Source organism: Ahaetulla prasina, chromosome 3 (assembly GCF_028640845.1).
Source record: "Ahaetulla prasina isolate Xishuangbanna chromosome 3, ASM2864084v1, whole genome shotgun sequence".
Classification (NCBI taxonomy): domain Eukaryota; kingdom Metazoa; phylum Chordata; class Lepidosauria; order Squamata; family Colubridae; genus Ahaetulla; species Ahaetulla prasina.
The window spans coordinates 62,701,767-62,728,532 of record NC_080541.1 but is presented as its reverse complement, the minus strand read 5'-3'; the positions used below and the strand labels follow the sequence as shown (position 1 = coordinate 62,728,532).

At 35.6% G+C, this 26,766-nt stretch overlaps 2 protein-coding genes across 6 annotated transcripts in view; one reads left to right on the top strand and one right to left on the bottom strand.

The window, feature by feature from the left end:
• The first annotated feature begins 1,871 nt into the window (after window positions 1–1,871).
• Window positions 1,872–15,587, top strand: MPPE1 (metallophosphoesterase 1). Of its 3 annotated transcripts, none has more exons than XM_058175217.1 (10): window positions 1,880–2,162; window positions 6,288–6,676; window positions 8,427–8,535; window positions 9,679–9,782; window positions 9,976–10,056; window positions 10,900–11,008; window positions 12,093–12,164; window positions 12,260–12,382; window positions 13,759–13,899; window positions 15,118–15,587. In XM_058175217.1, exons 2-10 carry the CDS (start codon window positions 6,402–6,404, stop codon window positions 15,298–15,300), a joined length of 1,197 nt encoding a protein of 398 aa, XP_058031200.1. In that variant the 5' UTR covers window positions 1,880–2,162; window positions 6,288–6,401; the 3' UTR covers window positions 15,301–15,587. The 3 variants fall into 3 exon arrangements, with proteins under 3 accessions (XP_058031202.1, XP_058031200.1, XP_058031201.1); XM_058175218.1 differs by lacking the exon at window positions 1,880–2,162 and adding an exon at window positions 2,174–2,648; XM_058175219.1 differs by lacking the exon at window positions 13,759–13,899 and having other exon boundaries at window positions 1,872–2,162.
• A 1,580-nt stretch (window positions 15,588–17,167) lies between these two features.
• The window catches only part of GNAL (G protein subunit alpha L), a 101,047-nt gene continuing 91,448 nt past the window's right edge, over window positions 17,168–26,766 (bottom strand). For 2 of the 3 annotated variants that reach the window (XM_058175214.1, XM_058175216.1), the window contains exons 6-12: window positions 23,513–23,567; window positions 22,888–22,961; window positions 21,153–21,211; window positions 20,801–20,921; window positions 20,189–20,319; window positions 19,406–19,473; window positions 17,168–18,768 (exon numbers count right to left, since the gene is read on the bottom strand). In XM_058175214.1, coding sequence (XP_058031197.1) covers window positions 18,622–18,768; window positions 19,406–19,473; window positions 20,189–20,319; window positions 20,801–20,921; window positions 21,153–21,211; window positions 22,888–22,961; window positions 23,513–23,567 — 655 coding nt within the window. In that variant the 3' untranslated portion in view covers window positions 17,168–18,621. Of the gene's footprint in view, window positions 18,769–19,405; window positions 19,491–20,188; window positions 20,320–20,800; window positions 20,922–21,152; window positions 21,212–22,887; window positions 22,962–23,512; window positions 23,568–26,766 lie in introns of all 3 variants that reach the window. The other variant, XM_058175215.1, reaches the window with a different exon arrangement.

Sequence of the window (26,766 nt, the reverse complement as noted above, 5' to 3'; positions counted from 1 at the left end):
TTTTTATTCTTTTTAATAAATTTAGGACTGGCTTTAATGCAATGCTTAACTGTGGTTTAGCATTCAGTAAGTGAATGTGAACAAAGTACTTAAGTTCATCCATTTTCTCTGTCTTTTGGAGGCATATATCTAAAGAGGAAAATAGAAGTAATTGATTCTGATTTTAAACTAATTGTAGTGCTTCTTTATGTTTGAACTTGGGGACCTATGTTTAGCTCAAACTATGGCTTATTCAGTCTGAAGGTATTTCAAGGTTATTTTATAACTTAGATGTGTGGAACTTTTTTTGAAAATCAATGTGTGTGATATGTCCAGGAAGTCATTGTTAAAACAATAACTTTGGGCTATATTCTCAGCCCATTTTTCCTTACAGAGTTATTGAGAGAATAACATTACGGAAAAAAATATGTAACAGGTCTTAAACCAGTGGTTCCCAAACTTTATGGCTTGGTGGCGCAGTGGGGGGAGAGAGGGGAACCAGCCCATGGACTGGCATGTGTGTGCGTGCCAACCATCATTTGCACAAAGTGCAGCTGACCCACCACATGTGCAAGTCAAGCTGACCATGTGTGAGCTTGCCAACTGCTCACATGGCCCAGTCCCAATTGGGCCACAACCTGCTAGTGGGCTACAGCCTGTGGGTTGGGGACCTCTGTTTTAAACTACTAAAATGATTTATCTCTTGCTGGGGATAGTTAAGATGATTTATCTGTAATCCTATGATATACTTGCTAAATAATTTGCCTATAAAATAACTCATATTTGTTTAGATTTGGGCTCCCTAGGGGCAGATCTTAATGAGATGACTGTGAGAACATCTGATGTTATCTAGGATTTGGGTTCAAACAAGAGAATGTCCGACAGTTTTTAACAACATTTTTAATAAATTGTTTGAATTGATAGTGTCTCTTATCACACTCTTAAGGGTTACATAAAATGCTAAGAACTTTTTTAAAAATGTAAATTATATAGCTTTTATTCTTTGATATATATATTCTCTAGGTATATCGTCTTAAAAGTATATTTTTAAATATAAGAATTGCTGACCTAAATTATTGAAGATAGTTCTTCAATTTCAGTTGCAGACTATTCTAGAGGAAGTAGATTTATTTCTTTTGGAGTTCAGGTCTGAGCACAGGACAGAAACCACATATGTCACTTTAGCAGATGACTGGGTTAAGTCCTAGATAAGGCTGTGTATGAGTCTTGCCCTTATTCAAGAAGCTGAGGCTCACCCATAGAACATAAATGGAAAGAAAGAACAAGGCAACCTATTTCAAATATTTAGGAGTAGCTATGCTTGATCAAGGAAAACCCATTGCCACTGGACAAAAAAATCTGCAAATTGAAGCTCTTCTTGCTTTTTATACACATTTAAAACAGTTTTCCCCCTGTAAACCTAATAGTACCCTGTGTATTATATTAAAAATTAAAAACTTTTGGAAGTCTGCTATGGACTGCACCTAAAACTTGAAGATTCTGCTTGACCTGCTTTAATAAAGAAGTCTGCTCAGAAATCAAGCCTATCGATCTCTGGTTTTCTCCTACCCTGAATAAGGGTATGGTCCACCCTCCTCCGGTACCTTAGGCTAATTTTAAACAGCACCGTTTCTCTTCTCGGTGCTGCCTGGTTTTGGAACGGTTCCTTGAACCCAGGCGACACTACTGCCTCGATTGTATCCGAATGCGCCGATCGCCCAATTGCAAGCCACGATCGCCATGGAAACGCCTAGCCGGTAGGAACCTGCAGAGCGGCATCTTAGCCCAACGGGGATGTGAAGAGCCGGCAAGAATTACTCATCCGAACACCTCGCGAGGCCAGCGCAATCCAGGTAGGGATGCCCGCTCAGGCCACGATCTACTCGAGCGGGCGAATGAGAGGCGCGGAAAGTAGCTTCCTTCGATTCCACCCCCAGCCGGTGTGGTATAACTTCCGCAAAACGGAAGACTTCTCTATAGATGCGCGCACACACGTGCCTGGCGGGTGACCCTGCCTTCCTTCATTGCAACCTCTCTTTTCTTCCGGGAATTTGGTGGTGAGGCGGCTGCGTCAGTTGCTCCCGACGACCTCACGAAGCGGAGGCGAAGCTTTCCCACGGGCGACTTTTAGTTCTTGGAGCGGAAGCTCCGCTGCCTCCCTCCCCCACCTCCCTCCCTCCTCGGTGAGTTGCAGCAATGCTCAGGATCTCCTTGAACGGCGAGATGGGCGCGAAGAAATTTGACATCATCATAACCATAATAATAGTGCGGAAAGGTTGCCTTGTTTGCAGGCTCGGAAGGAGGGAAACTAGAGGAATTCTTGCTGGCTGAAAAAGATTCGCCTTTCGATCACGATTTACGATTCGAAACGATTTCTCTTTTGTCTTCCGCGGTTTCTGCGCTGGGAGAACTTAAGGAAGTGCTCTCGCTGCTGCTCCTCCAAGCGAGAAATGGGTCGGGTTCATGCGTGGCGCTGAGGCGTGATTTGCGTGGTTCGGTGTCACGCATTTTGCATTGCCAAGCCGTTGCCGCAGTTCATCACGGCGGAGCTAAGTGATTTTGAAGCGTTGAAGATGGGTGTTCTTTGTCATATTTCATTTTTAGGCCATCTGAAAGGTCATAAAGTAACGAGAAAACCTTTGGACTTTAGCATTAATGCTTTCGATGGGGTGAGTGCTTCATCCACTCAAAGCAAGGCTAATGAGCTGCTCGATGAAATATTGGAAATTGTGCCCAGCAATCGCTTCGTGCTCCTTGATCTTCTTTTGGGAAGACAACTATGTTTGGCCCCAAAGTGTGCTCTCTTCTTCCTGAGGATTTAGTTGAGGGGTGTCCAACCTTGGCAACTTTAAGACCTGTGGACTTTGGAAATTGTGGGAGTTGCAGTCCACAAGTCTTAAAGTTGCCAAGGTTGGACAACCCTGGTTTAGCTGGTCCTAATGAAAATTATGGTAATGCTGAACTAAGTTGACCCAGAGAATGTCAAAATGTGTGATACAGTGACCTGATAAAATGACACCCCACTAAAATAGTTTATTTCATGGAGTTAGAGTTGGGAAAGAAAGAATGCTGTTTACTTTTAATAAGTACAACTCTCTCTGTGTGTATTATCATTTCATTATATTATATTATATTATATTATATTATATTATATTATATTATATTATATTATATTATATTATATTATATTATATTATATTATATTATATTATATTATATTATATTGTTATATTATTACCATTGTTAGTCAGTCATGTCCGACCCATTGCGACCCCATGGACAACATCCCTCCAGGCTTTCCTGTCCTCTGGAGTCCATTTAAACTCATGCCTACTGCTTCAGTGACTCCATTCAGCCACCCCGTTCTCCGTCATCTCCGTCAATCTTTCCCAGCATTAGGCTCTTCTACAGTAAGTCCTTCTCATTAGGTGGTCAAAGTATTTGAGTTTCATCTTCAGGATCTGGCCTTCTAAAGAGCAGTCAGGGTTGATCTCCTCTAGGATTGACCGGTTTGATCGCCTTGCAGTCCAAGGGACTCGGAAGTCTTTTCCAGCACCATAGTTCAATGGCCTCAATTCTTTGGCGCTCAGCCTTTCTTATGGTCCAACTTTCACAGGCATACATTGCAACTGGGAAAACCATAGCCTTGACTATACGCACTTTGGTTGGCAGGGTGATGTCTCTGCTTTTTAGTATGCAGTCTAGATTTGCTATATATTACCATATATTGGTACAACTTTAGAAAACAAAATAATTTCCCAATAATTTTTTTTAATATGAATTTATTGAGTTTTGCTTAACACCCTGAAATCACATTTTGCTTTGTTTTGTTTTCCCCCTCAAGACAGCCATTCACATTCATGAAGGTCATGCAAAAGATGTTTGCTTTGAATCAGCAGTTCTCTTAAACTGCTGCAGTTTGCAAAACATTGGCAGGATCTAACCATCCCAAAGGTGCTTTTTCAAGAGGCAACTGGGCTTTCTTGTTTTTCTTTGAAGACATTTTGCTTCTCATCCAAGAAGCTTCTTCAGCTCTCAAAACTTCTTGGACGTCTTTAAAGGAAAACAAAGTCCAGTTGACTCTTGAAAAAGCATCTTTGGGATAACCATGAACTGGATGACTGAGAATCTCCACAGACATTTAGTTATGGACTTTGGCAGAATCTAAGTTGCTTTTGGAGTATTCTCAGAGTAGCTGCACCGACGGTGACAGTAACAGCCAATTTCCTGGCAGTCTGGCTTGCTGCTTATCAGTACCTTCCCCCTCTGTTGCAATTCCCTCTGCAGAGCTGGCTTCCAGCATGAATGCTGCCTGTATGAAAAGGGCAAAGCACTGTATTAAAGGCACGCACACAAACACACACACACACACACACACACACACACACAGACTGTTCAAAGCAAGGGGCATAGTCTTGCATCAAGGAGGTGAGTCTGCTCAGAAAGGAGGAAGGCGTTTTCTTTTGGCCTTCCATCCAACCTACATTATTAATCTTGGTTAATTGTTATGGGATAAGAATTGCCTTAGAAAATAAGGTGACATTTGTTGATGGTCTCTGGAAATAACTATCAATTTGGCTGGACTCCTTTGACATCCTTGCAACCTACAAAAAAAGCATAAAATGAAAGAAAATGGAATGTGCCACAGCTATAGTAATGAATAGAAATTAAAGGGTTATTGTTGCAGTATTGTATTAATTTAAATATTAAATGATTTACAACTGTTCTTTTGATAGTTACAGAAACAGTACCGTATTTTTCAGACTATAAGACTCCCCCCCCCAAAACAGTGGGTGGAAATGTCTGTGCGTCTTATAGAGTGAACGTTGCTGAAACCCCGCCCACCCGGAGACCCCCACCCTTTGGCCTCTTCCTCCCAGCAGTTTGCCTCCTTGCAGCAAACAGCAAACAGCCTGGTCAGCTTCAGCACAGCCTTATTTAGCACAAGCAGCTGATTGGCAGTTGGATCGGCCTCCGGAATACCAACAATCAGCTGTTCCAGGCTGCGGGGATCACCTCTGTCTACTGCTGCCTCCATGTGTCCCATTTTCGGCCTCTACACATCCCATTTCCAGCCTCCGCGTGCCCCATTTTTGGCCTCTGCGCGCCCTATTTTTGGCCTCTGCACGCCCTTTTTTCCGCACATCCCATTCAATGGCGGTAAGTGGCGGCGGCAATCCCCGCTGCCTAAAACGGGCTGAAAGGACAGGCGGAGGCTGAAAATGGGGCAATCCCGCAACCTGGAACATCTGATTGTTGGTATTCCGGGAGGCCGATCTAACCGCCAATCAGCTGCTCATGCTAAATCAGGCTGTGCTGAAGCTGACTAGGCTGTTTGCTGTTTCCTACAAGGCGGCAAATTGCTGGGAGGCAGAGGCAGATTTTTTTCTTGTTTTCTTCTCCAAAAGCTAGATGTGCCTTATAGTCCGGACCATCTTATAGTCTGAAAAATACCGTAAAGATTACTCTTTCACTTCTTTTGCTGAGTGATGAGCAGGTAGTCCCAAAGGTGCTTGTTCAAGAGGCAACTGGCCTTTCTGGTTTTTCTTTGAAGACATTTCACTTCTCATCCAAGACGCTTATTCAGAGCTGAAGTTGAGGTATTCAAAGAAAAACCAGGAAGTCCAGTTGCCTCTTGAAAAAGCATTTTTGGGGCAACCATGACCTGGATGACTGAGAATCTCCATAGATATTGAGTGAGTAGATAAAGCATTGAAAACCCTTCAGGATTTCAATGAAAATCTCTTTAAGTGTGAAATGAAGGATGGCTCTTTTGGGTAAAGAAACGGGCACAAAGCTGGAGTAAGGGCTCATAAGATGGAGAATTACAGTACAGAATCAGAAAATGTTTGGTATGTAAAACATTTTATGGTCAGCAATGTTGAGATCAGAATAGTCTGGTTTAAAGTTGATCAGCTTTTGATCTATTCAAAATAGTTATTTTGAAGCCAAAAATTTCAATTAAAAAAAAAATAAGCACCACAAATATTACTATTTCTCAGTATTTTTTTTAAATACACATGTTGGTGATAAATATGCCTTTTTATTATAATTCAGTTATTTTATTTGGTAAATTTTAAAAATCTGTCACTATAAAATATTATAGAGCAATGTCATACACTTTGGTTAGAAGAATGAAGCTATACAGTATTGAGTTCAGTGGGGCTTATAACCAAATCACTTTTAAGCAACTGCTATACGTTCTTATTTATTGCATTGTTGAATTTAGATATATAAGTGGATGAGGCTGATAATGTAGCTTGCATTCAGTATGGGCCCTATAAAATTTATTTCCTTGTCTCTTACAGGTCTTTTTGCTGATGAGAAGAACCACATGAAATACACAATAATGTACATTTGATTTAGGACCTGAAAAAGGGACTGGTGATACCTCTATGGAAAATGTGCTGCAGTAGGCTGAGATGGCAATTCTAGGCTTAAGATCTATGAACCATTATTCTTTGAGAAAAAGAGGCATTTTTATGCTGAAACTTATTTGTTTTACTCTGACAGTATTCATTTTCTGTGAATTTTTAATTTATTATGTAGTTATAATTCAATGTCATTGGCCAGAATTGAAAAATCGGACTCTGGGGACTAACAAACAGAATTCACATTCTGTCTTGAAAACCATCTTTTTATCAGATCCTCATTTGCTTGGTAGAATCAATGGACATTGGTTGGACAAGCTAAGGAGGTAGGAACCAAAATATCAATAACTTGCTGTTCTTGGTTTGTAGAAGCATTTGCTGCATGCTGAATAATTAAAGTTACAAATCTAAACATTTATAAGCTGATCATCTACTTTCTAACTTATTAAATGGTGATTTGATTTAATATTGCTAAAATCTTGGTGTAGTTGCTCTCGTAAGAAGCGAAGAATGAATCTTATAATTCACTGAGCAAAATTTCCCACTCATTATTTGAAGGAACAATCATTTTTAATATCTTCTTATTCATTCCATGTTGCTTTAACACATTAAAACCAAAACAGTGTTCAAGAGTACAGGTGTTCTGCAATGTTTGAAACAGCTTAATACTGTGTTTTAAAAATTATTTATTTGATTTATATAGTCACCCATCTCAGTACATGGCTCTGAGCAGCTCACATGAAAACAAGTAAAGATTTATACACATATAAAACACATAGCAGCCTCATAAAACAGCCCTCAGCACAGGCAAGAAAATATTTAATATACATGTGTTGCATAATAAAATATGGTTATTTATCTTAATTTTACAATAGTTTATATATGCTGATTTTTTTCTTGTTTTATAAAAGTTTAAAGGAAGGAGATAAGAGGAGGAGGCAGAGGGCAGCTGCTCTTGGGGCAAGCAGCCTTGAGGTTTAGTATCAAAGTTGCCTGCCAATTTCTTGTGCTCAGCCTCATAATTTATTTTATTTTATTAATTTATTGGAATTTGTCAAACAAAAATGAGAACAAGAATAAGAGAATAAAAATATAATGACAGAGACAATAGGCATGTTAGTGCACTTATGCAAACTCCCTCTACTTATGCATGCCCCCTCTACTAATCAGTGCCCAGAGACACTAGTTTCAAATTGTGGTTGTTGAGTGAAGCAATCACATGGGCTTAACAAGCAAAGCAATCACATCTTAATGACTGCTTCACTTAATGGCCAAATTTTCAGTCCCAGTTGTTGTATACCAAGGACTATATTTACCAGCATGTTGTCATGTTGTTATATATTTTCCTGGAGAATAAATCTTGTTACAGTATCCTGTCACCAAGTTACATAATTTCATCTAACTGTCCTTCCCAATCTCTTTATTACAGTTAATTTATCTGGTGTCTTCAAGGTCTAAAAGCTTTCCATTTTATATGGCGAGGTTTTCCCCTAATAAACTTTTTTTCAGTCTTCCCATTCTTGCTGTAAGTCACAGAGTCTAGGTGGGTGGTCTGCTGTTTTTGGATAATGTCAGGAATTCACAAGTAATTTGAGAATGTTTGCTCCCCTTTTGAATTTGTGTCATAATAGTGGAAAAGTCGCAGTATTTTTTTCTGCTGTCTGACTAATTAAGGTTAGTTCTTTTTACTTTGGGATTATAGTAATTTAAAGTGTGATTATTTCCTTTCTCTAAAATGTATATGCTTCACCCTTATAGCTTAGCAGTTTAACTGGTCTTTGGGCGTACCAGGCCATTTTCAAAGTACCTTCTTCTATTTCTTATTGGTGGTTTTCTCAACTTTCTGTTAAGATTCAAAATAGAACTTTTTGAGAGAGTCTTTGTTGTTCTCCAGTGTAAGCAAAACCCCAAAACATAGATGTTTGTTCCAGGTTATTAAAAATGACATTCCATACAATGGTAAAAGAGGAGGCCACTCCATATCCAGCTATTTTTAATCCAGATTTTATAATTGCTTCATAATATTTGTAATGTTAATTAAAACATGGTGGTCTTATATTTTTTTCCCCCTGCTAGGGAATGGCAAATGGAGAGGGCCTTCCAAACTGCCCTCTGGCTTCTGCAGCCAGAAATAGTTTTTATCCTAGGCGATATCTTTGATGAAGGAAAATGGAGCTCTTCCCAGGTTTGTGTTCCTGAATTGGTCTCCTAGCAAAATAGATGCTTTTAATAAGCGAATAAAAGCCCAAGGCCAGGAGTAGTTACAGTTCTTTATTAGAATCTTAATTATTAAATGAAAGCTGTTTATGATTATGAACGCATTGTCAGTATTTAAGTTTGTATTTATAGATGGTACTTTGCACAATAGATATGCCAACTGAGAGAATATTGGCAGTGTTGACATCAACTCTTTTAGTACAGATAACTTTTGTGTATTATTGCAAGTTCCTATAAGTTGCATTTTAAAATGAACCTTAACAATTCCCATTTTCTGGTCCTACACACCAACTCAAATGCAGCTGAAATATTTTCTTTTCTTAACCATTTTACTAAAGTATTCAGATAATTCATGTACAAATACACACACACACATGCACGTGTGTGTGTGTATATATATATATATATATATATGTTTGTGTGTGTGTATTAGGAAAATGTGGACAAAGAAAAATGCAGATAAAGTTTATAGGTTTGTGAGAAGGAAAAAACCAAATTAATGAAGAAATAGAATAGAATGAAAAATGAGACAAAAGAGCAATTGTATAAAATTGAATTTGACAGATTGAACAGTGTAAAATTCAGTAGATGTCTTGGGTAGATTATTTTTACGGCATTGAAGCCAAATTTATATTCAGAACACTGTTAAGAAAGTGAACTGTGGGTTGGGTAAATTGGACACATTATGGACAAATAGGGCTAATAAAAATAAAATATGTAGAAGTCTATGTTGAGTTGAAAAGGTTTTTTATGGTTCTAAAAATTACTCTAATATATTAGTATCTAAACACTCAAGAGCCCTATATGGGAAAAAATAACTTAATGGAAGCTGCTCTATTTAAAGAAATTTACTGGTGTCCTTTATCTTCTTTTGAGATTTGTTTTTTCTGAATAGTGTAGGAATTAGTTTGTTTTCATTTTTAAAATATAAAAATGAATTTCAATATAAATATTATAGAATTGCTTGCTTTATCTCAAGGCATTGTTTACTGGTCCTTTATTCTTAGCAAATTCAGGAATAATAAAAACAAAAACCTAAAAATAATAATCAGTATGTATTTTTATTTAAACAAGATTCTAGCATTTAAAGTTTAAACATGTTTTTTTGCAGGCCTGGTCAGATGATGTAAGGCGCTATCAAAAAATATTTTGGCATCCAAACCACACAGAAGTATTTGGTATTGTTGGAAATCATGACATTGGCTTTCATTATGAGTGAGCAGTTTTAAAATTGTGGGATATAGATTAAAATATTGGTTGGTAGTGACGATGGTCCACTTTTTACAGACCAAACTGAAGATGGGGAAATTTTGCTCTAATTCAATCATAATATGTTTTCTACATGCTAGGACTTATGGTGTTTATTACGGTATAATGAAATGCTATGTCTTTTATTATATGCTCCTAGGATGACATCATTCAAATTGGAACGTTTCTCTAAAGTTTTCAACTTCTCTTCAGAAAAAATAATAACCCGGAAAGGGATAAAGTGAGTGTAACTTTTTTTTTATTTACTGGGATTTTTATTATTGTGCCTGGACTTTGTATCTGGGCATTTACAGCAAAACATTAGTTTTACGATGGCATCACATTACATTTTCTTTAAAACATAAACATATTTTTAAAGTTAATTTTTGGCTATCCAGAAAATATTTTTAATGTATTTCTGCTGAAAGGGTAAAAACTGTTGCTTGTGATCTGTTTTTTCCCTATCTGGTATTTTCCCTATCTGGTATTAATTTCTTAGCAATATAAAATAATCATATTTATAAAATTTAGTTCTAATTCTGCTCTTAACGTTTGGGTTTTAATTGAACTGCAGCTCTTTATATAGAAACGTGTATTCAGTTCCCATTAGTATTTTAAGATTCTACATTGTTTAAACTCCATTTTTATCAGTGTTAATGCCTAGTAAGTAATGATACATTGATTGGGTTTTTCCAAGTTAACATTTAAAAACAGAGAATCATATGAAGTTTCAATGTTAAGATCAATATTTATGATTATATGTATCCACTGTGAAGATTATTTTTATTTCTTGATCATTCACTACTTTGGGCAGGTTCTGAGCAAACCCAGGGAGAATTCTCCTCTTATTTGTAACATGGCCCTACTTGTCTGTTGTAACCCAAAGGTATTAGGTATCTGATGGAAGGAATTTTCTTCTGCATCTTCCAGGCCTCTTTGGAGGATGGGAATCCACTTGGGCGCATTAGAATTATATTCAGTGGAGAAGTCGTCTTATGCTGTGTGGATTTACTTTCCAAGTTAAGGATATGGGATCTTCTAATTTATTGGCAATAACTTGCATATTTCCTTCTTATATTCTTAGCTTTCTTATAGTGAATAGTGTTGCTCTTGAAGGTGACGGGTGTATAATTTGCAGAACAGCAGAAGCCAAACTCATCGAACTTTCCCACCAATTGAATTGCTCATTGAAGGTAGGCATATAACAATTTTTGGGAAAGCTTATCAAGGTAAAGAACAATTCCTCCAGAATTATTTTAAACTAAGCCTTCCCAAATTGTTCCTCCAATGCACTCACAAGCTTTCAGCAAATCTCAGTCTGTTCCTCTAAAAATGATGCATTCACTTCATTGAAATGAATGAAAAAGCCCTTATGGGTGAAGGTTTCTGTTCTTGGGCATTGGGAAAACCAGGATAAAATTGTGAATATCAATAGAACAGCAGTGCTATCAAATCTGCTGTTTTTATTATTTTAATCATCTTCAGAAGTCCCTTTTGTGTCTGAATTAGATAGATAGATAGATAGATAGTCCTTTCTGAATTATACTAATTTTATTTATGGATTTCTCAACCCTACAGCACTTCCGAAAGTAAATCCTTGATATAGCAGGGCTTACCTACTCTGTAAATTAATTAAATCTGATAGTTTGGTATTTGTTAAATTTATAAAGAACTGAAGGTGGCCTACTTAGTGCTCTTCCTCTGCAATGGGTTGAGAGAGTGACTTTGAGCAGAAGAAAAAGCAATAACTGAGTCTGTCAGACAAAAGAAATTAGAATTAGAGACACAACTGTAAATTAAGAAAGCATCTCAGGCCCTTCCCCAGTTCCCTTGAAGATAAAGGGAGGGGGGGAGAAGCATATTCACATTTGCAGATTTTATTACCCTAACCTCATTAATAATAGTAGTATTAGAATTCAAAAATTTGGTTTCCTAGTCTGATCTATCTTGAAGGGCTGACACCCTCAGTGCTTATGACTGCTTTCTTTTTTTGTGTATTGTGTGCATAGACATCGTTCTAAAACTTCCTGGGAGATTTCTGCTAAAATATACTTTACATCGTGCAGACATTTTCTGCCGGTCTCTGTATGTAACTCAAGTGGTACCTAAAACTCACTCACCCATTCTTTGAACATAAGAGAGGTATCTTCTTTTAGAACATCCAATTTTATGTAGCTGCAGCATCCCCTCAATTCTAATGAAATACTAAGTTTTCCTTAAAAACCATGACAACATTTTTATTGGTTGCTGTAAATAATCTCTGATTTTTGTTGGCAGGAACAAAATCAACATAAAAAAAGCTGTAGTAATGTGGATAAGGTCCCAATCTCGGCTCCAATTCTATTGCAGGTAAGTTGATAGAATGAGATCTCTGCACTTTATTTACCATGGATATATTGAGAAACTTTTATTTGGAACTATTTTGTACTTTTCATTCTTCCCAGCATTATCCTCTTTATAGAAGAAGTGACTCAGAATGTACAGGAGAAGATTCTGTTTCCCTGGAGAAAAAGAATGACCTCTTTAGAGAGAAATATGATGTGCTTTCTCAGGAAGCTTCCCAGAAGGTATTTTTGTTTTGACCACAGGCTTTGCATTACTTAAGTGTTAACTGTTAAGTTATGTTAACAAAGAAAATCTCTGAATTTTCCTTTTTTTAGAAGATGCACGGTGGAATTTCTTTCTTTTAGGAAATATTTATATGCAAATACAGTCACAAAGTAACCTATGCAAGAGGGGGTTTCCTTTGTCTTCAAGACATCTGGAGTTTGGGGAACAGTTTTCTTTTTTTATGAAAAATGATGGCATATTGTTGCATTGTTAAAAAAAGATGCTGAACCAGATGTGGGAAGTTTTGTCTTTTACTGTATTTGCTTACAAAACATTCACCAGTTTTCAATGATACAGATCTATTTAAAGAAGATCTAATTTGTGCAAAGCGTAGAGCCTACTTTGCAACCAAAGAGCCTACTTTGCAACTTTGTATTAGGAGTCAAAATTGTACACCTCTGTTCTGAGTTGGATTGCAGGTGATGTACATGTTAGGAATTCTGCTTCAACTTCCTGAAAAACTCCCTGTAACTCTGCCTAGGCCATCATATTACTAATGAGCTCTAATGAAGAATCTTGATAATGAAGAATCTATTGAGGGATATCCTAAGGAAAATATATATTGTATCTTTAAATATAGGGCATGTATGTTTCACTGCCTACAAATAGACAAAGGGTAGGGAACAGGCTAAGTAGAGTCATTCATGGTGATTGAGTGTAAATGAACAGTCAAGCTTGGGTATACTGTTCAACTGCTTCCTCATGTGTCATGAAAGCAGTGACTAAATAAACCATTTATGATGTGGAAACTATTGTCCCTGGCTTCATTCTCCCAAACAACCTAAATAGCTAAGATTAAACTATGCTTCTGGTTGTCAGGAATTTTCCAGAGCCTCCAATTTTGAACCAAAAAATCATGCAAGGCATTTCTGCAATTCTATATGAGTCTTTGTGGCTCAAATCTCTGCTGGTTGAGAAAGTTTGAAATCTCAGATCTAACATATCTGAGGAGTACCATGAAGCAAAAAATATTTTAGCTTCAAGCATATCACCCCTAGCATGCTTATTTGTTCATGATATGCCAGGGTGAATTTAACCATTATGTAATGGTTCCCCGAGCCCTACTAAGTCAAAGATTCCTGTGTAATGCTGAACCATTCTTCTCCCAAAGATGTGGTGGACAAGTGTTTTGGAATCAGTTATGTGTCAAAACTGAGTTACTTCTGGTATTACTGAGGCGATCTGATAGTATTTTATGGATGAAGGCTAACAACTCTAATAAATTAGTACTGATTGAAATGACTGAGGGGAAACTGAAAGCAAGATGTGCTGTGTGGCGGAGTCATTTCTTAAAGTAGAAATGGTAACAGTGCTGTTTTATTCCACTTTATAGCTATTGTGGTGGTTTCATCCTCGATTGATTCTGAGTGGCCATACCCATAGTGCCTGTGAAGTGCTTCATAATGATAACATTCATGAAATCAGTGTTCCATCATTCAGTTGGAGGAACAGAAACAATCCTAGTTTCATAATGGTAAATTTAAATAATGTTTATTTTATCAGATATTTTTTCATAATATAAATCAACATAGCAATCAGCTATTTTCTCAGACTGATGCTACCTGTAAAAAAAAAAAAGCAAAACAGAACAGCTCCTTCCATCCTCTCCAAAAGTACACTTAAGTTGAATACAAAGCACCCGCTTTATAAAGCACATACACATGGAGAGCCGTCTAGCTTGTAGAGTGCAAAGTAAGGTTTATGGTCTACAATTCTAAATGCAAGCATATTTAGTACGTTTCTATAAAGAGGATGCAGTGTAAACAATCTGACTACAACAATCATCAGTAGTCTGCAACAAACAGTATCGAGACTTGTTTTTGCTTGACTGATTTATTCACAAGACCACCTTTTCCCTCTGGGATTCTTTGTTTTTCAAAAGTGCAAATTATATTATAGGGCAGCAAAATTCTATTCAGAGGAACTTAATTCACAGTTTGCTTTGGGTATACTAGATTACAATTCTTAATAAACCCGGAGCACAAAAAAAATTCTTGGTTCTAAGCCTTGTTTTAAATGATGCTATCTTCAAAACTGGTTCTACGCTAACTTTACTTTTTCGGCTCCTTGAGCTTCAGGAAAGGCAAAGCAATTATAGCTCTATTGTAATTTTTAATTCATAGATGAATATCTGTCTCATTTTAGGTAACATGACTTTAAACTGTTCTCCTTGAAAAGCATACTTTCACCTATATTTTACTTAAAGTCCTTATTTAACAAATAATCTAGCAGATCATGTTTGTAGCACTCTTGACATGTGGATGCTTACCTATGAGGCTAGATTATCCATAATCCCACTCCCTTCCCAATTCTATAAGAATAGAGCTACGTTGTGTTTTATTTCATGCAATTTCAAATGCTTGATTCCCCCAATTATATAGCAACCATTAGTATAATTAAGGGTTTTAAGCTGTTAACTATATAAGTCTTCCCTTGTCCGGTCAAACAACAGCTGTTGTGTTCTGGAAGGTCCTTTTTCACATGGCACAAAATGTTTCCACAGGGCAGTTCAGTGCTTAATTGCAAAACAACTATCTTTAGAAGTTTCAGAGTTGTCTGCATCTCTTGAACCATGAGCAATTGAAAGTACTGCTACTTTAAGAAGAACTCAGCTTCCCTCTCCCTTAATAGAATTTTCAATATCTACAGCCATTTGCCTCAGACCTTCTAAACTCTTGCTTCCATTTTCCAGGGCAGCATAACATCAACGGAGGTCTCGCTCTACAAGTGCTTTCTTCCATATGAGACCACAGTAATAACCATTTACTGTACAGCAGGATCTGTGCTGGTGGTCCTCATTCTGGCTCACTTTCAGCCCCTTCTTTCCCCTTACCATTTTGTTCAGCGTTTAATCACTAAGTATAAAGCACTATGAAAAGTCAGACACTTGGAATCAGTCACTGAAACACCAAAGCTAAAGAACAATCCATCAGACTACATTCATGCCAGCAAATGCATACTTGAATTGCTAGCCCAAAGGCAAACTGCTCTTACAGACAGAAAGCTCTAGACAGTTGATAGGACTTTTTTGTTTACTACAGGATAAAGTAACTGCTTCATGCTGTACAAAAATATTGTAATCTACAATCAAACGAATGGTTTTCTTGCTAAATTTTTTTTGTATCAAATATGTATATTAAAAGTTTGTAACTGTACACTAAGCTCTACAAGCCTCCTTTTGTGTCTGCACTAGTGCCCTATGCTGTTAGAGGCTCAGTCTTTGTAATAGAAAAAGAATTTTAAAGTGTTATTGCTGCGTGACCATCTGAAGTGGTACTTCATTTCCTTGATATCAGCAATACAAGATGTAGTTATTTTACAGCAAGGTATTACCAAAACAGAAGCAAAACGTAATTATAATAGCTGACATAATTTTCTACCCTCATGAGTCACTTTTAAATTTGATGTAAAGTTTTAGATGGTAGTCATGTGACAGGATCAACAACAGAAAAACCCCTTTGCTAATAAGTTTGCAGAATATTAGCAAACCAGGTAGAAAACTGAGAAGAAGCCTCTTGCACATTCAGAATAAGGGTGTGCACTCGATATCCATGAACACATGGACAGAAGCTTGGTTGAACATTTTCCCCTGGAATAAGATGTAAACAACTACAATTAGATTCACAAAGAGTTTTTATGGTATGACTCAGTTTGCGTGACTGACTATTTCCCCCACAAGAGAAATCTTACCAGGAAACTTTGCATTCCATTCCTATCTGATTAATAGCTTTAAAAAAAGTGCTTAAGTATGCAACATAAAAAGGCATTATAAATTAAGCTGCAGAAATTTATAGACTTGGTTTTCTTTATCTACTTATATAAACTTTAAAGAGAATTCTATTCAGTAAAGAAGAGTTTAGGTTAGCCTTCCTCAGCATGTTGCCCATCCAAGAACTGAGACAACAGATCCCAAAATTCCCAGGTATGTTGGAAAGAGTTCTGGAAGTTGTAAACAAAATCTATTTGGAGGGCATTAGATTAAAATTGTCTGAACAATAGAATATAATCTGTGACATTTGCAGCAAACAACGAAGGGATACAATTATAATAACTCTACGCTATTCCTTTCAATAACAGAACCATCCTATAAAAAAAAACCCAGGCAGTTTACATTTTCACTGCTTTGTTTTTAGAGGAAATATGAATCTTTAGACTGGTATGTCTTCATCATATCAAAATAAGTGTCTTTCAATCATCTTGGAAACAACAAGGTTATGACTGAATACAATATGTCAAAGTACCAGTTTCAGAGTGGATCTAAAATGCTTCAAAATCAGAGTATTTTGACAGATTACTAGCCTGATTCTTTTGCAGAGATACAATTGTTTCTCAGTTTCTAAAAGTGATCTGGGGTTACATATGCAATAAACATGCCTTCCTAATTTAAAAATAGTTTCACATTATGCCATCAAAATATTTTAAGAGCAATTTATCTTCATAGCAAAAGGCAAAGATAATCCAAGTGTTATAATCTATGAAGTTCTGAATTTGTTATTGCATCTATAAATTTTAAATATTGGTACAGATTTTCTCAGGCACTGGAAACTGTACTCTGACATAATGCCTATGTATAAAATATAAAACAATCTCATAATTACCGAGAAAGGCATGCCTTATTGCTACACCAATTCTTGCTTTTATGCTGAACTGTACCACAACTTATTTTGTGAATGTCATTTGCATAAATTATTCAAGTTTGAAAAAACATTATGATATTGATTCTACAATATTTAAAATTAAACCATTTTCTAAGATCTGTTTATTAAGAGAAATAAATACGTCATTTTGTAATTCTCTTAGGCCAAACACAAGGATTACACCTTTTTTCTTTCTTGCAATTTGCACAATAAAAGCAGCTGTTGCAACAAAGATTGAAAAAAAACCTTATCTAATGGTGCCTTTACACATTCACAATCTGCAATTGTGAATGCTTTATGAATGACCAAAGAATTACTGAACATAGTTTTAAAGGTAAAACAAGATATTTCCATGAAACTAACACCAGGTTGCAATTTGGACACTTAAATAAATTTTTAAAGCTGCGTATGAAAGGCTATTGCTGCCACAGGAGCAGCAATTATTTACTTGGAAAGTTAATATGACTAAAATTTGCATAATTTATAATTTTTATACTAAAGAACATTTTATATAAATCAGAAAAAAAACCCTAAACTCTACAGAGTTTTTTTCAAACCTCCAGTCACTGCTGTAGGTAGAGTTGACATCAAGCTGTACAGCGCAATCAAAAACATACTTACATCTTAGCTCATTTTACAGGTACAGCCATAATCAAGGCACAAAGATCTTCTACAAGTATTTTCTTCAATAAAATTGTACAAAATAATATTACACTTTACAGTCTGTACAATATAATAAACCAGCAGTAAAACAAAAAAAATATATATTATATATTATATATATATTATATATATATTTATATTTTTTATAGAAGACTGATGTCCAAAAATGATCTAAATTAATTGAATCATTTGTGGACAGAAGAAATATGGTATGTGAAGGTGAATTTTCTGCCTAAATGCAATAGGCTGAAAAAGTAGCTCTAAATTCAAAAGCCTGAGGTGTAAAGAGACTCTTAGCTCCAAACCTCCCAAAATTGCTTACCTACTCTATTCCTGGGCCAGCAATGGCTTAGAAGAGGAGGTCACTTCATCAGTTGACCTGCAACTCAGTTCGTTAAAAACTCAGTGTAATAAATATCATAGTGCTGCTACATCATGCATGTATACATCCCCAACAGTATTTTCTAATTCTGAAGCAAAGTGCATTATTCCCTTTCTTTCTGTCTATCAAGTACTCTTCAGTGTCATGACACAAAAGGAACCCTCCAAAAACATTCTAAGTATGACATAGTGCCATCTAACTAGCAGATACCAGCTTGAACTAAAAAGTCTGCTGAAAAAAAATTAGCAGACTATGTCCAATTAATTAAACATAAACAAAAATTTACAACCAAACCAAAGAAAACAGAGGTAGCCAAAGACTTCAGTGGAATGACAAAGAAGTGGCATATAAAAATAAAACACACATATTGTCCCTAAAGCATGGGCTGGCTAGAAAGTCTAATAAAAGTAAACGAACTGAGGAGGCAGATGGATCTAGTATCTCTTCCTCTACTTCATCTGAGGAAGCCAAGAAAGAAAGATGCTTAAAACCACGGACTCCATGGTGTCCTTAATTACAATAGTTCATACTGACGAAGATGCATTCTCTGAATGATGTCTCTACAATCATTGAACACTCTCCGAATATTTTCTGTGTCAACTGCACATGTGAAATGTGGATAGCAATAATGCTTTCCATCTCCGGTTGCCGTACTTATTCGCTGTAAGAGATAATGAAAAAGTTGCTGAAAACAAAGTTGGATAAAAGCACTTCTGGGAAATGACAACAAGATGCGGGAAGACTTGGTCAGTGTAGCATCATCTCAAGCTAACGTGTCAAAAAATTATGCATTAAACACATTTATTCAAGGAATGCCTGGATGTTCCAAAGATAAAACGCCCAACTTGTCTAAAACTGAATAAGTAACCAGACAGTAAATTGAATACATTAACTTTGTAACCTACTCACCAGGTAAGCTTAGCCTGATTTTTCACTAAAAAGTGATATAGTACTATAAGTTTATTTCACTGCAGCTTATTACAACTCACAGCTAAAAAACAGACACAAAAAACCCATATGAGCAGTTAATGTTTCATGTATGGCCACAATCAAGATGTTGAGGGTAAGAAAAGTAGGATTTTATGGTAGCATGCTGCTTTTGTGTGTGTGCATGCTTTGCATAGCTTATAAAGAGAAGTGATGATTTAAAAAAGGGACTATAATGGTTTGTAATTCAATGATAACTGGATTCAAGATAGAGTTGCTTTTATAATGATTAAAGCTTATAGAAATATAAAACATCGGTATTCACACAAATTTATAAGTTAATACAATGCTAAAAAATCACCAATACTTACTAAAAATTCATCCCGAATAAAAAACTTTGCTCTTGTGACTTTGGGATCTTCTCCTGCATCTGGTGTTGCTGTAATGAACATAGATCTATTCAAATATATGCAATATAAAATTTAAAAACGTGTGCATGGTGTCTTTATTTTCACGCAAAACCAATACATATAACGGGAAGTCACAATATGGACAGAAAACAGTGAAGCATACTGGGTTCTGGTTGACAAAGAAGTGGGACAATACCCTCCCCTTATTTATTCAACCTATTTGCTGTCATCTATATTAAGGAAAGCTGGATTCAAAGTAGACGAGTGATTGTAATGTCAGAGAAAGAAAGATCAATAATCCACACTAGGGTGATGATACTACTCTGATATGGAAAACTGCAAAGGAGCAATTGGTATGTGAACGGAAACAAAAGTTGGGCTTTGAAGAAGCAAGTCAAAGTCTTGATACTTTTGAACTGTGATGTTAGATTACACTCCTGAGAATACTATGAACAAACAAATCATTGCTCATTGAACAAATAAGGCATAAATTATGGGAAGATGTAGCTCTCTGGAGAAGATTCTAATGCTAAGAAAATAGAAGGAAAGAGAAAAGAATGACCAGCAGCAAGGTGGGTAGAATCAATGATTATACCACTGGAATACTAGCTTAGGGATAGAATATCATGCAGCAAAAAATATCTAAGAGCTCATACTGACTTGATGGCACAAAAGTAATCAATCTCATAAACATTCAAATTATTTAAGTAATTTGTAGAAAGAGACTTTAGTTAAGAAACTTACCATCTTCAGGTACAGTGTAACGTGTAAATTCGGGAAAATAATCTTCAATTTTAGACTTTCCTGCCAAGACTTTTTCAGCAAGCATGTCTTGTTTGTTCAAGAACAAAATTATAGAAATTGTCCGTAACCACCTGTGAAGACCCAAAAATTAATTCAGAGTCCAACACAGTTAAACAGATTTATAATACCTGGTAACTTTTATATTTTCTAAGAGAAAACAGCCATCTAAGGAAGAAAATCTTTTTTTGGGACCAACTGGGAGTTAAGGGATATACATTGAAACCAAATATTTATTAAATCTGAATTGATATAACTGATGCTCTTTGAGATAACATCATTGGCATAAAAACAATATAAACTGATGCAATCGGTGTACATTGAGTCAATTGTCCAAACTGTTTTAGAATGGGAAGTCCATTAAGTCAAGATTTTACTACATCCCATCAGTCTCTGTTTATAATGAACCAGGTACTAATCTGAAGGTTGTAACAATTATTAAAATCAGAATAGAAATCTTGATTTGTTCTAACAGATTTTTCTCAAAAATCCTCCACCCATCCTAGATACATTTTTACCAAACCAATGCAGCTGATTTATGCATGGGTATCTTGCCTATTGTTCCAGATGCTTTTGAAGAGGTCTAAGGACTCGCGCAATCTGTTTGTGTTGTTGTCTTCTCTTATGACCATATTGTAGCTGCTACAGGCCACAACGAAGATAATAGCTGTGACATCTAAGGAAGAACATACCATAGATAGAACATAAAAAGTAAGACTTAATCAGAAACACTTATGCTTCTCACGTATGATGATAAATGAAATGTAAATTATACATGTAAACAAAATTATGAGATTTTATAAAGGATGAAACAATAAGCCCCGATAAATGAAAATAATACATATTTACAATAAGAAATAAACAACAAACATTCAGACCAAATACAGAATATGAAAATATTTCTTACCATTAAAGCATTGGATCCATTTTCTTCTTTCATCTCTCTGACCACCTACATCAAACATGCTGTTGAAAAGCCAGAGACTATTATTCTTTGTGAATGTACAAAGAAAATCACATTTGCCTAATGTGCACTTACTTTTGCAAATGGAAATGAAAATGCAATAAATACTGCATGAAAGCAACATGGAACATTATTTTGTAATATCTGCCGTCAAACTTTAGTTAAGTCTCATTTCACCAAAACGTAGCTAGGGCTACGTTTTGGTCAAATTTAGGAAAGGACAGACTAAATAATAGGTGGCTATTTAGTGTTGATTAGCTCAGCTGAAAATAGAGAGGAATAGTGTAACAGAGTACAAATGTAACAGCAATTCTAAAGCAATATTCAAAGCTAAATAAAAAGAATTGGGCAAACCAATTTAGAGAAAGGCGATTCCTGTGTAAGGAAGGATGGATGAGCTTTTCAATTTCAGTAACAATTTCAGAAACTTTTGCAATGTAGTCAATCTTATTAGAATGATACGAGCAACAATTGTAATATATAATAATGCTACCTGGACGCCAGTGCTTCGCTACGAAACTATGTGCTCAGGCTTGATAAATTGACACTTACAGCCTGAAACTTAATGTAGAATGTGTAACTCCATAGCATCAATGTGTGTTAATATAATGCAACTGGCAGTTAGAACAGAGGGGGAGGGGGAGTAGAATGTCTCAGCCTGCAGCATCCATCGGTATTCTCCTGGCTAGCATCCTGTCAATGTGTGAGAGAGTTGAGAGGGTGTCTGGAACCTCAAACAATATTTGCTATGTGAGCAAGGAGACAGGAAGGAGGCTGGGCATGGCTTAGCTCAACTGTTCTGTAGTAAAGCTGCTTGCTGCTGTGAAAGTAAAACTGAAAGTGAACCTCCTCTTCTCTGCTTGAGTTTTGCATCTGGAACAGATTTCTTTTGAGGTGGGGAGGGGGAGTAGAACTCCTTAGCATCACCATGTTAATCATAATATAGAAAATACTAAGGCTCTGATGGTCATTTTGAAAAATCCGTTCTTAGTGAGCACCTTAGAAGCTAAGAGGAACATACGTGGCAAATTTCAAGTTTGTAGGCTTTACGGTTCTGGAGATTTCATGATTATGGCGTGAGTGGCTTTTGCTTTTATATATTTAGATAATCCTTAGAGGTGACTATCCTTGAGAGTATTTTAGACAAAAATGAACAGGCAGCTTTGATATTATTAAAATTATTAGGTAAGGAAAAACTTACTACAGCCAAAAGAATAGAAATATTAATAACAATATTCTGTGTGCACTATATTATTTATGAAAGAGCTTTCTTATTTAGCGAAATTTTAAAGTTGTCCACTAAATTAACTCTATCAATTAATGCATTGTTGTTCTTTAAGTCATTATATATGAACTCATTATATATGAACTAACAGAAACATTAGTGTCTATATTAATATTCTGTACTATACTAATCTTCTATACTAAATTTTAAGGTCCAAAGACTAATTCGTGAAACAAAAATACTTAGCAAATGTTAAATAATTTCCTATGTTAGCAACATTCTGGACAGCATTGACTCAAGAATATGTCTTGATCTCTTACCCTGTATGCCATGAATGAGCATTTTTTTAAAAGAAAACCTCATAATTAAAAACGTTAATTATGTCTGCATGTAATTGTTTCCACTGTTTTATAAAACATGACACACATTAAAGATCATTATTACTGTACTTACTGAAAATTTACTTTGTCTACTTGGAATCTTGTCTCAAAAATCCCAGAAGTCAAAACCCGGCACCTTAAGAGATCCTAGAAATGAAAAACAATTGGGCCTTAAAATGAAATTTTCATTTTAATTAAGCAAATTTGGCCTGCGAAGAAACATGATAATCAACAATTTCATATCACTAAAGCAGTGAGCACATGCTACTGTATGAATTCAAATCAGACAATGTTAAAGATAATTCTGAACAATTATTTAAATATTAGACAGAATTATAATGTGACAGGCACCAGCACAATTATTTTTGTTCATGGAATGGGGTAATTTTCTTTTCACCCCAAAATTTCACTCCACAAACCTCTTAAACCTTTCCTCAATTTCAAAAACAACTTGGCACACAATAAGGGAAGTATTAAAGTTTGTGGGCTCATAAAGCTACTCTCAAAATTCCTTTTCTACTGGAAATCATAAAGAGCATTTTTAACGAACTTATATGACTTGTTAAGCTATGGCTGGGATAAATGAATAAAAAGATTATTGAATTCAACGTATTTTCCAATTTAAGCCTGCTTGAATTCATATAATTTATTAAAGGTGACTCTCACACTAATACACATTTGTTACTCCATTTACTCACCTGATCTGTGGGCGTGTAATCAGGCAGACTGACACTGTCTATTCTTTCTAGGAAGCTGAAAGAAAACATACATTTTTAACCATAAAACCCAAAAATTGAAAACATCAAAAACTGCAGTTCCATCTCCATTCATATTTTTATAGATTAATAAAGTTGCAGCCAAAATGGACAAATATAATAACACAACATAAAAACACAGTTTTACTTGACATACATTATACTAAGGAATTTTTTTAGATTGACAGATTATGTATCTATGTTGATGCAACCAATCAGTATCTTCCAGGGAGTCAATGTTTTCTTTTAAACACTGTTCAGACAAAATTTTAGGAATAATTGATGCCATGAGTCAGCTGAAGTTTTGCTCATGCTTATTTTCTAATTTTTTTCTAGAAAAATATATTATTCTCACAAAAGATATCAGGGAAGTGAAACTGTGATAAATTTCTTAGAGGAGATGAAAGAACAAGTAGGATCAGAATCTGATTTACTTAAGTATGCAAAAACTATTACCATGGCAATAAGATGGATAATAAGACTTAATGAACAGTAGAGCATTGAGCAGGAAAAAGTGCTCTAGTATTTTTCCAAAGTAACAGTTTAACAGCACTTCACAAGCTGCTGGGTGGAAATTGCAGCACCCAGGTATTTGAAGAATAAATGAAAATCAATTACAATTGGGATAGATGTCAGTTTCTTGGAGTAGTAAAGACATTTACAGCATTGGCTAAACAGAATGTAGGGAGCACTTGTTAGATAATAACATGGCTACTTTGGTCCAGTGGTTAAAGCACCAGGCTAGAAACAAGGAGACTGAAAGTTCTATTCCTGCCTTAGATATGAATTTGGGCCAGTCTCTCTTTTTTAGCCCACAATCTCAGGGTTGGATAAGCTTGTTGGTTCATTCCTATTGCAACCAATGGACCAATACTCAGTTGATTAAAAAAAAAAGCAAATAGTGCATTTGAGGGGAAATGCTAGGAAAAAAAATTCACTAACAAAGAAACACCATCCTTCATGCCACGTTGAGACTCAATAGGATTAAAATGTCCAACTACTCTAACTGCTCTTTCTGATACCTTTTTGCAAAGCCCAGCAATCTGGATCTCCGCTATGAAATACACCTTTTCATTGGAAGCCAGGCAGGTACTGAATATTCTTTGACGTCTTTGTGCCATTTTTTTTTCCTTGGGTGGTTCATAGAAATGCTGTTCCTGACTATAACTGTTAGAAAGCCCGCCCCCCACCCCCCAGCAGATATACCTTCTCTACATCCTGTTATTTTTTAAAAGGCATCAGGAAAGGGGGGAAAAAAAAAGGAAAGAAAGTGGATTCGTAGTCAACACAATTTTTTTTTTTTGCACGTGGGTTGAATAAAATCTAGAAAAACATTATTTTCAAACTATTTACATGGGAAAGATATACAAATGAATCCTCTCTACCAAAAGGGAAACTCTCCTTCACATGTACCTCTGGTGTTTTCCTTAAAAAAACAACAAACTAACAGTGTTAGACGGGACCAGAGGATTAGAGGTGTCCTAGTCCAACCCCTTGCTCAAACAGGAAAGCCTATGCCATTTCAGACAAATAGTTGTCCAATCTCTCCTTAAAAACTTCCTGCGTTGGAGCACCCACAACTTTTGGAGGCAAGTTGTTACAACTGACTGCCAGGAATTTTGTCCTTAGTTCTAAGGTTGGTTCTCTTCTTGATTAATTTCCATTCATTGCTTCTGTTCCTGCCTTCAGGTGCTTTGTAGAATAGACTGACCCTCTCTTCTTTGTGGCAGCCCCTCAGATATTGGAATTCCTTTGTATTTTGTGCTAACAAGAAAAACTCTCCAATATTTTTTTAAAGATTATATTATACTACTAAAATTATGCAAATGCAGAATAAATACATTAAAAATTAAAAAGTGCAGAAAAAGAAAAAAAAGAAAGAAAATCCCTCTTTATCCCCAGAAAGTATAATCAACACTAAGAACTTACCACTATCTCTTAAAATAATACCAAACATCTCTTCATTCAATATCTCATCCCAGTTCTATAAACTCATCTCTACAATCTTATTTCTCCCTATTACAGCAAATATTCAGTATGGATTATCAGAAATAAAAACGTAAGTATTACAACTAATATAAACAAAAATCTTCAAGTAATTTCTAAAATACTAAATAAGAATTACAAAATTGTTGCCATCTTGCCAAAATTGTGCCAAGATGAGATTGTGTGTATGTGTGCATGCGTGTGTATGTGTGTATACACACACACATACATACAAACATACATACACATAAATATAAAGATGGTTGGCAAACAAATTTAATAATAAATAAATAAGGCTTAAATACAAGGCTTTAATAATTATTTAAAAAGTACAATGAAATGTATTTTTGGTTACTGATATTATAATCTATCTTTACAGTCATAAGTATTTTTAGCCAAGTTGCCTAGGAAATACAGCAGACATTTTTTGACAAGCTATCTTATGTAGGCAGACAATTCAGAAGTATTGATTTTGATCCACACTTGTTTTATTCAATAACAATATAGAATTTATGTTCAAAAATAAAATAAATGGTTACATTCTGTGGAATGAAGGAGTAGAGTAGTCAATTATTTTGTTCTATAATGACCACACTGAATTCAACATGAATACTTTAGATTCTGAAATTATATATATCTCAGCAACTTTTTTACATTCAAGAAATTTTAAAAAGAACTATTAAACAACTACTTTGGCAGCTGTTGTTATATACCCCACAACATTCAAATGCTAGTAAATACATCAAATATATCTTCAGATTTATAGTGCTTTCTTAAGATTATTTTTAAAAGGAAGTTCTCAGCAAAACTATGTCTTGCAGGAGCTATATCCTTTCTTATGAAACTCATTATATAATAATATGAAAGATTTGGTAAAGGCTAGATGTTTCTTAGTTTTCTATGTTTTCCCTCTTCCTTGTTCTATTTTTTTTAGACTGAATGCAAATTGATTTCAAAATGTTAACTGCTTGATTGCTTTCGAAGAATAATGTTGTATAAACGAAAAAGCAAATCCCAAAGCACTTTTTCTGCCATCAGCTAGGACAAAACAGACTTCAATGGGGCAGGAAAACTGAAGTTTCTGAGCTATTGTCTAGAACATCACATACCAGTACCTAAAGCTGGACCATATTTCTTGACAAATTAGAAAGAAGTACATCAGGTGTTTCTTCAATATCTCAAGAGAAATTTGACAATCCTCCAAAAATGGA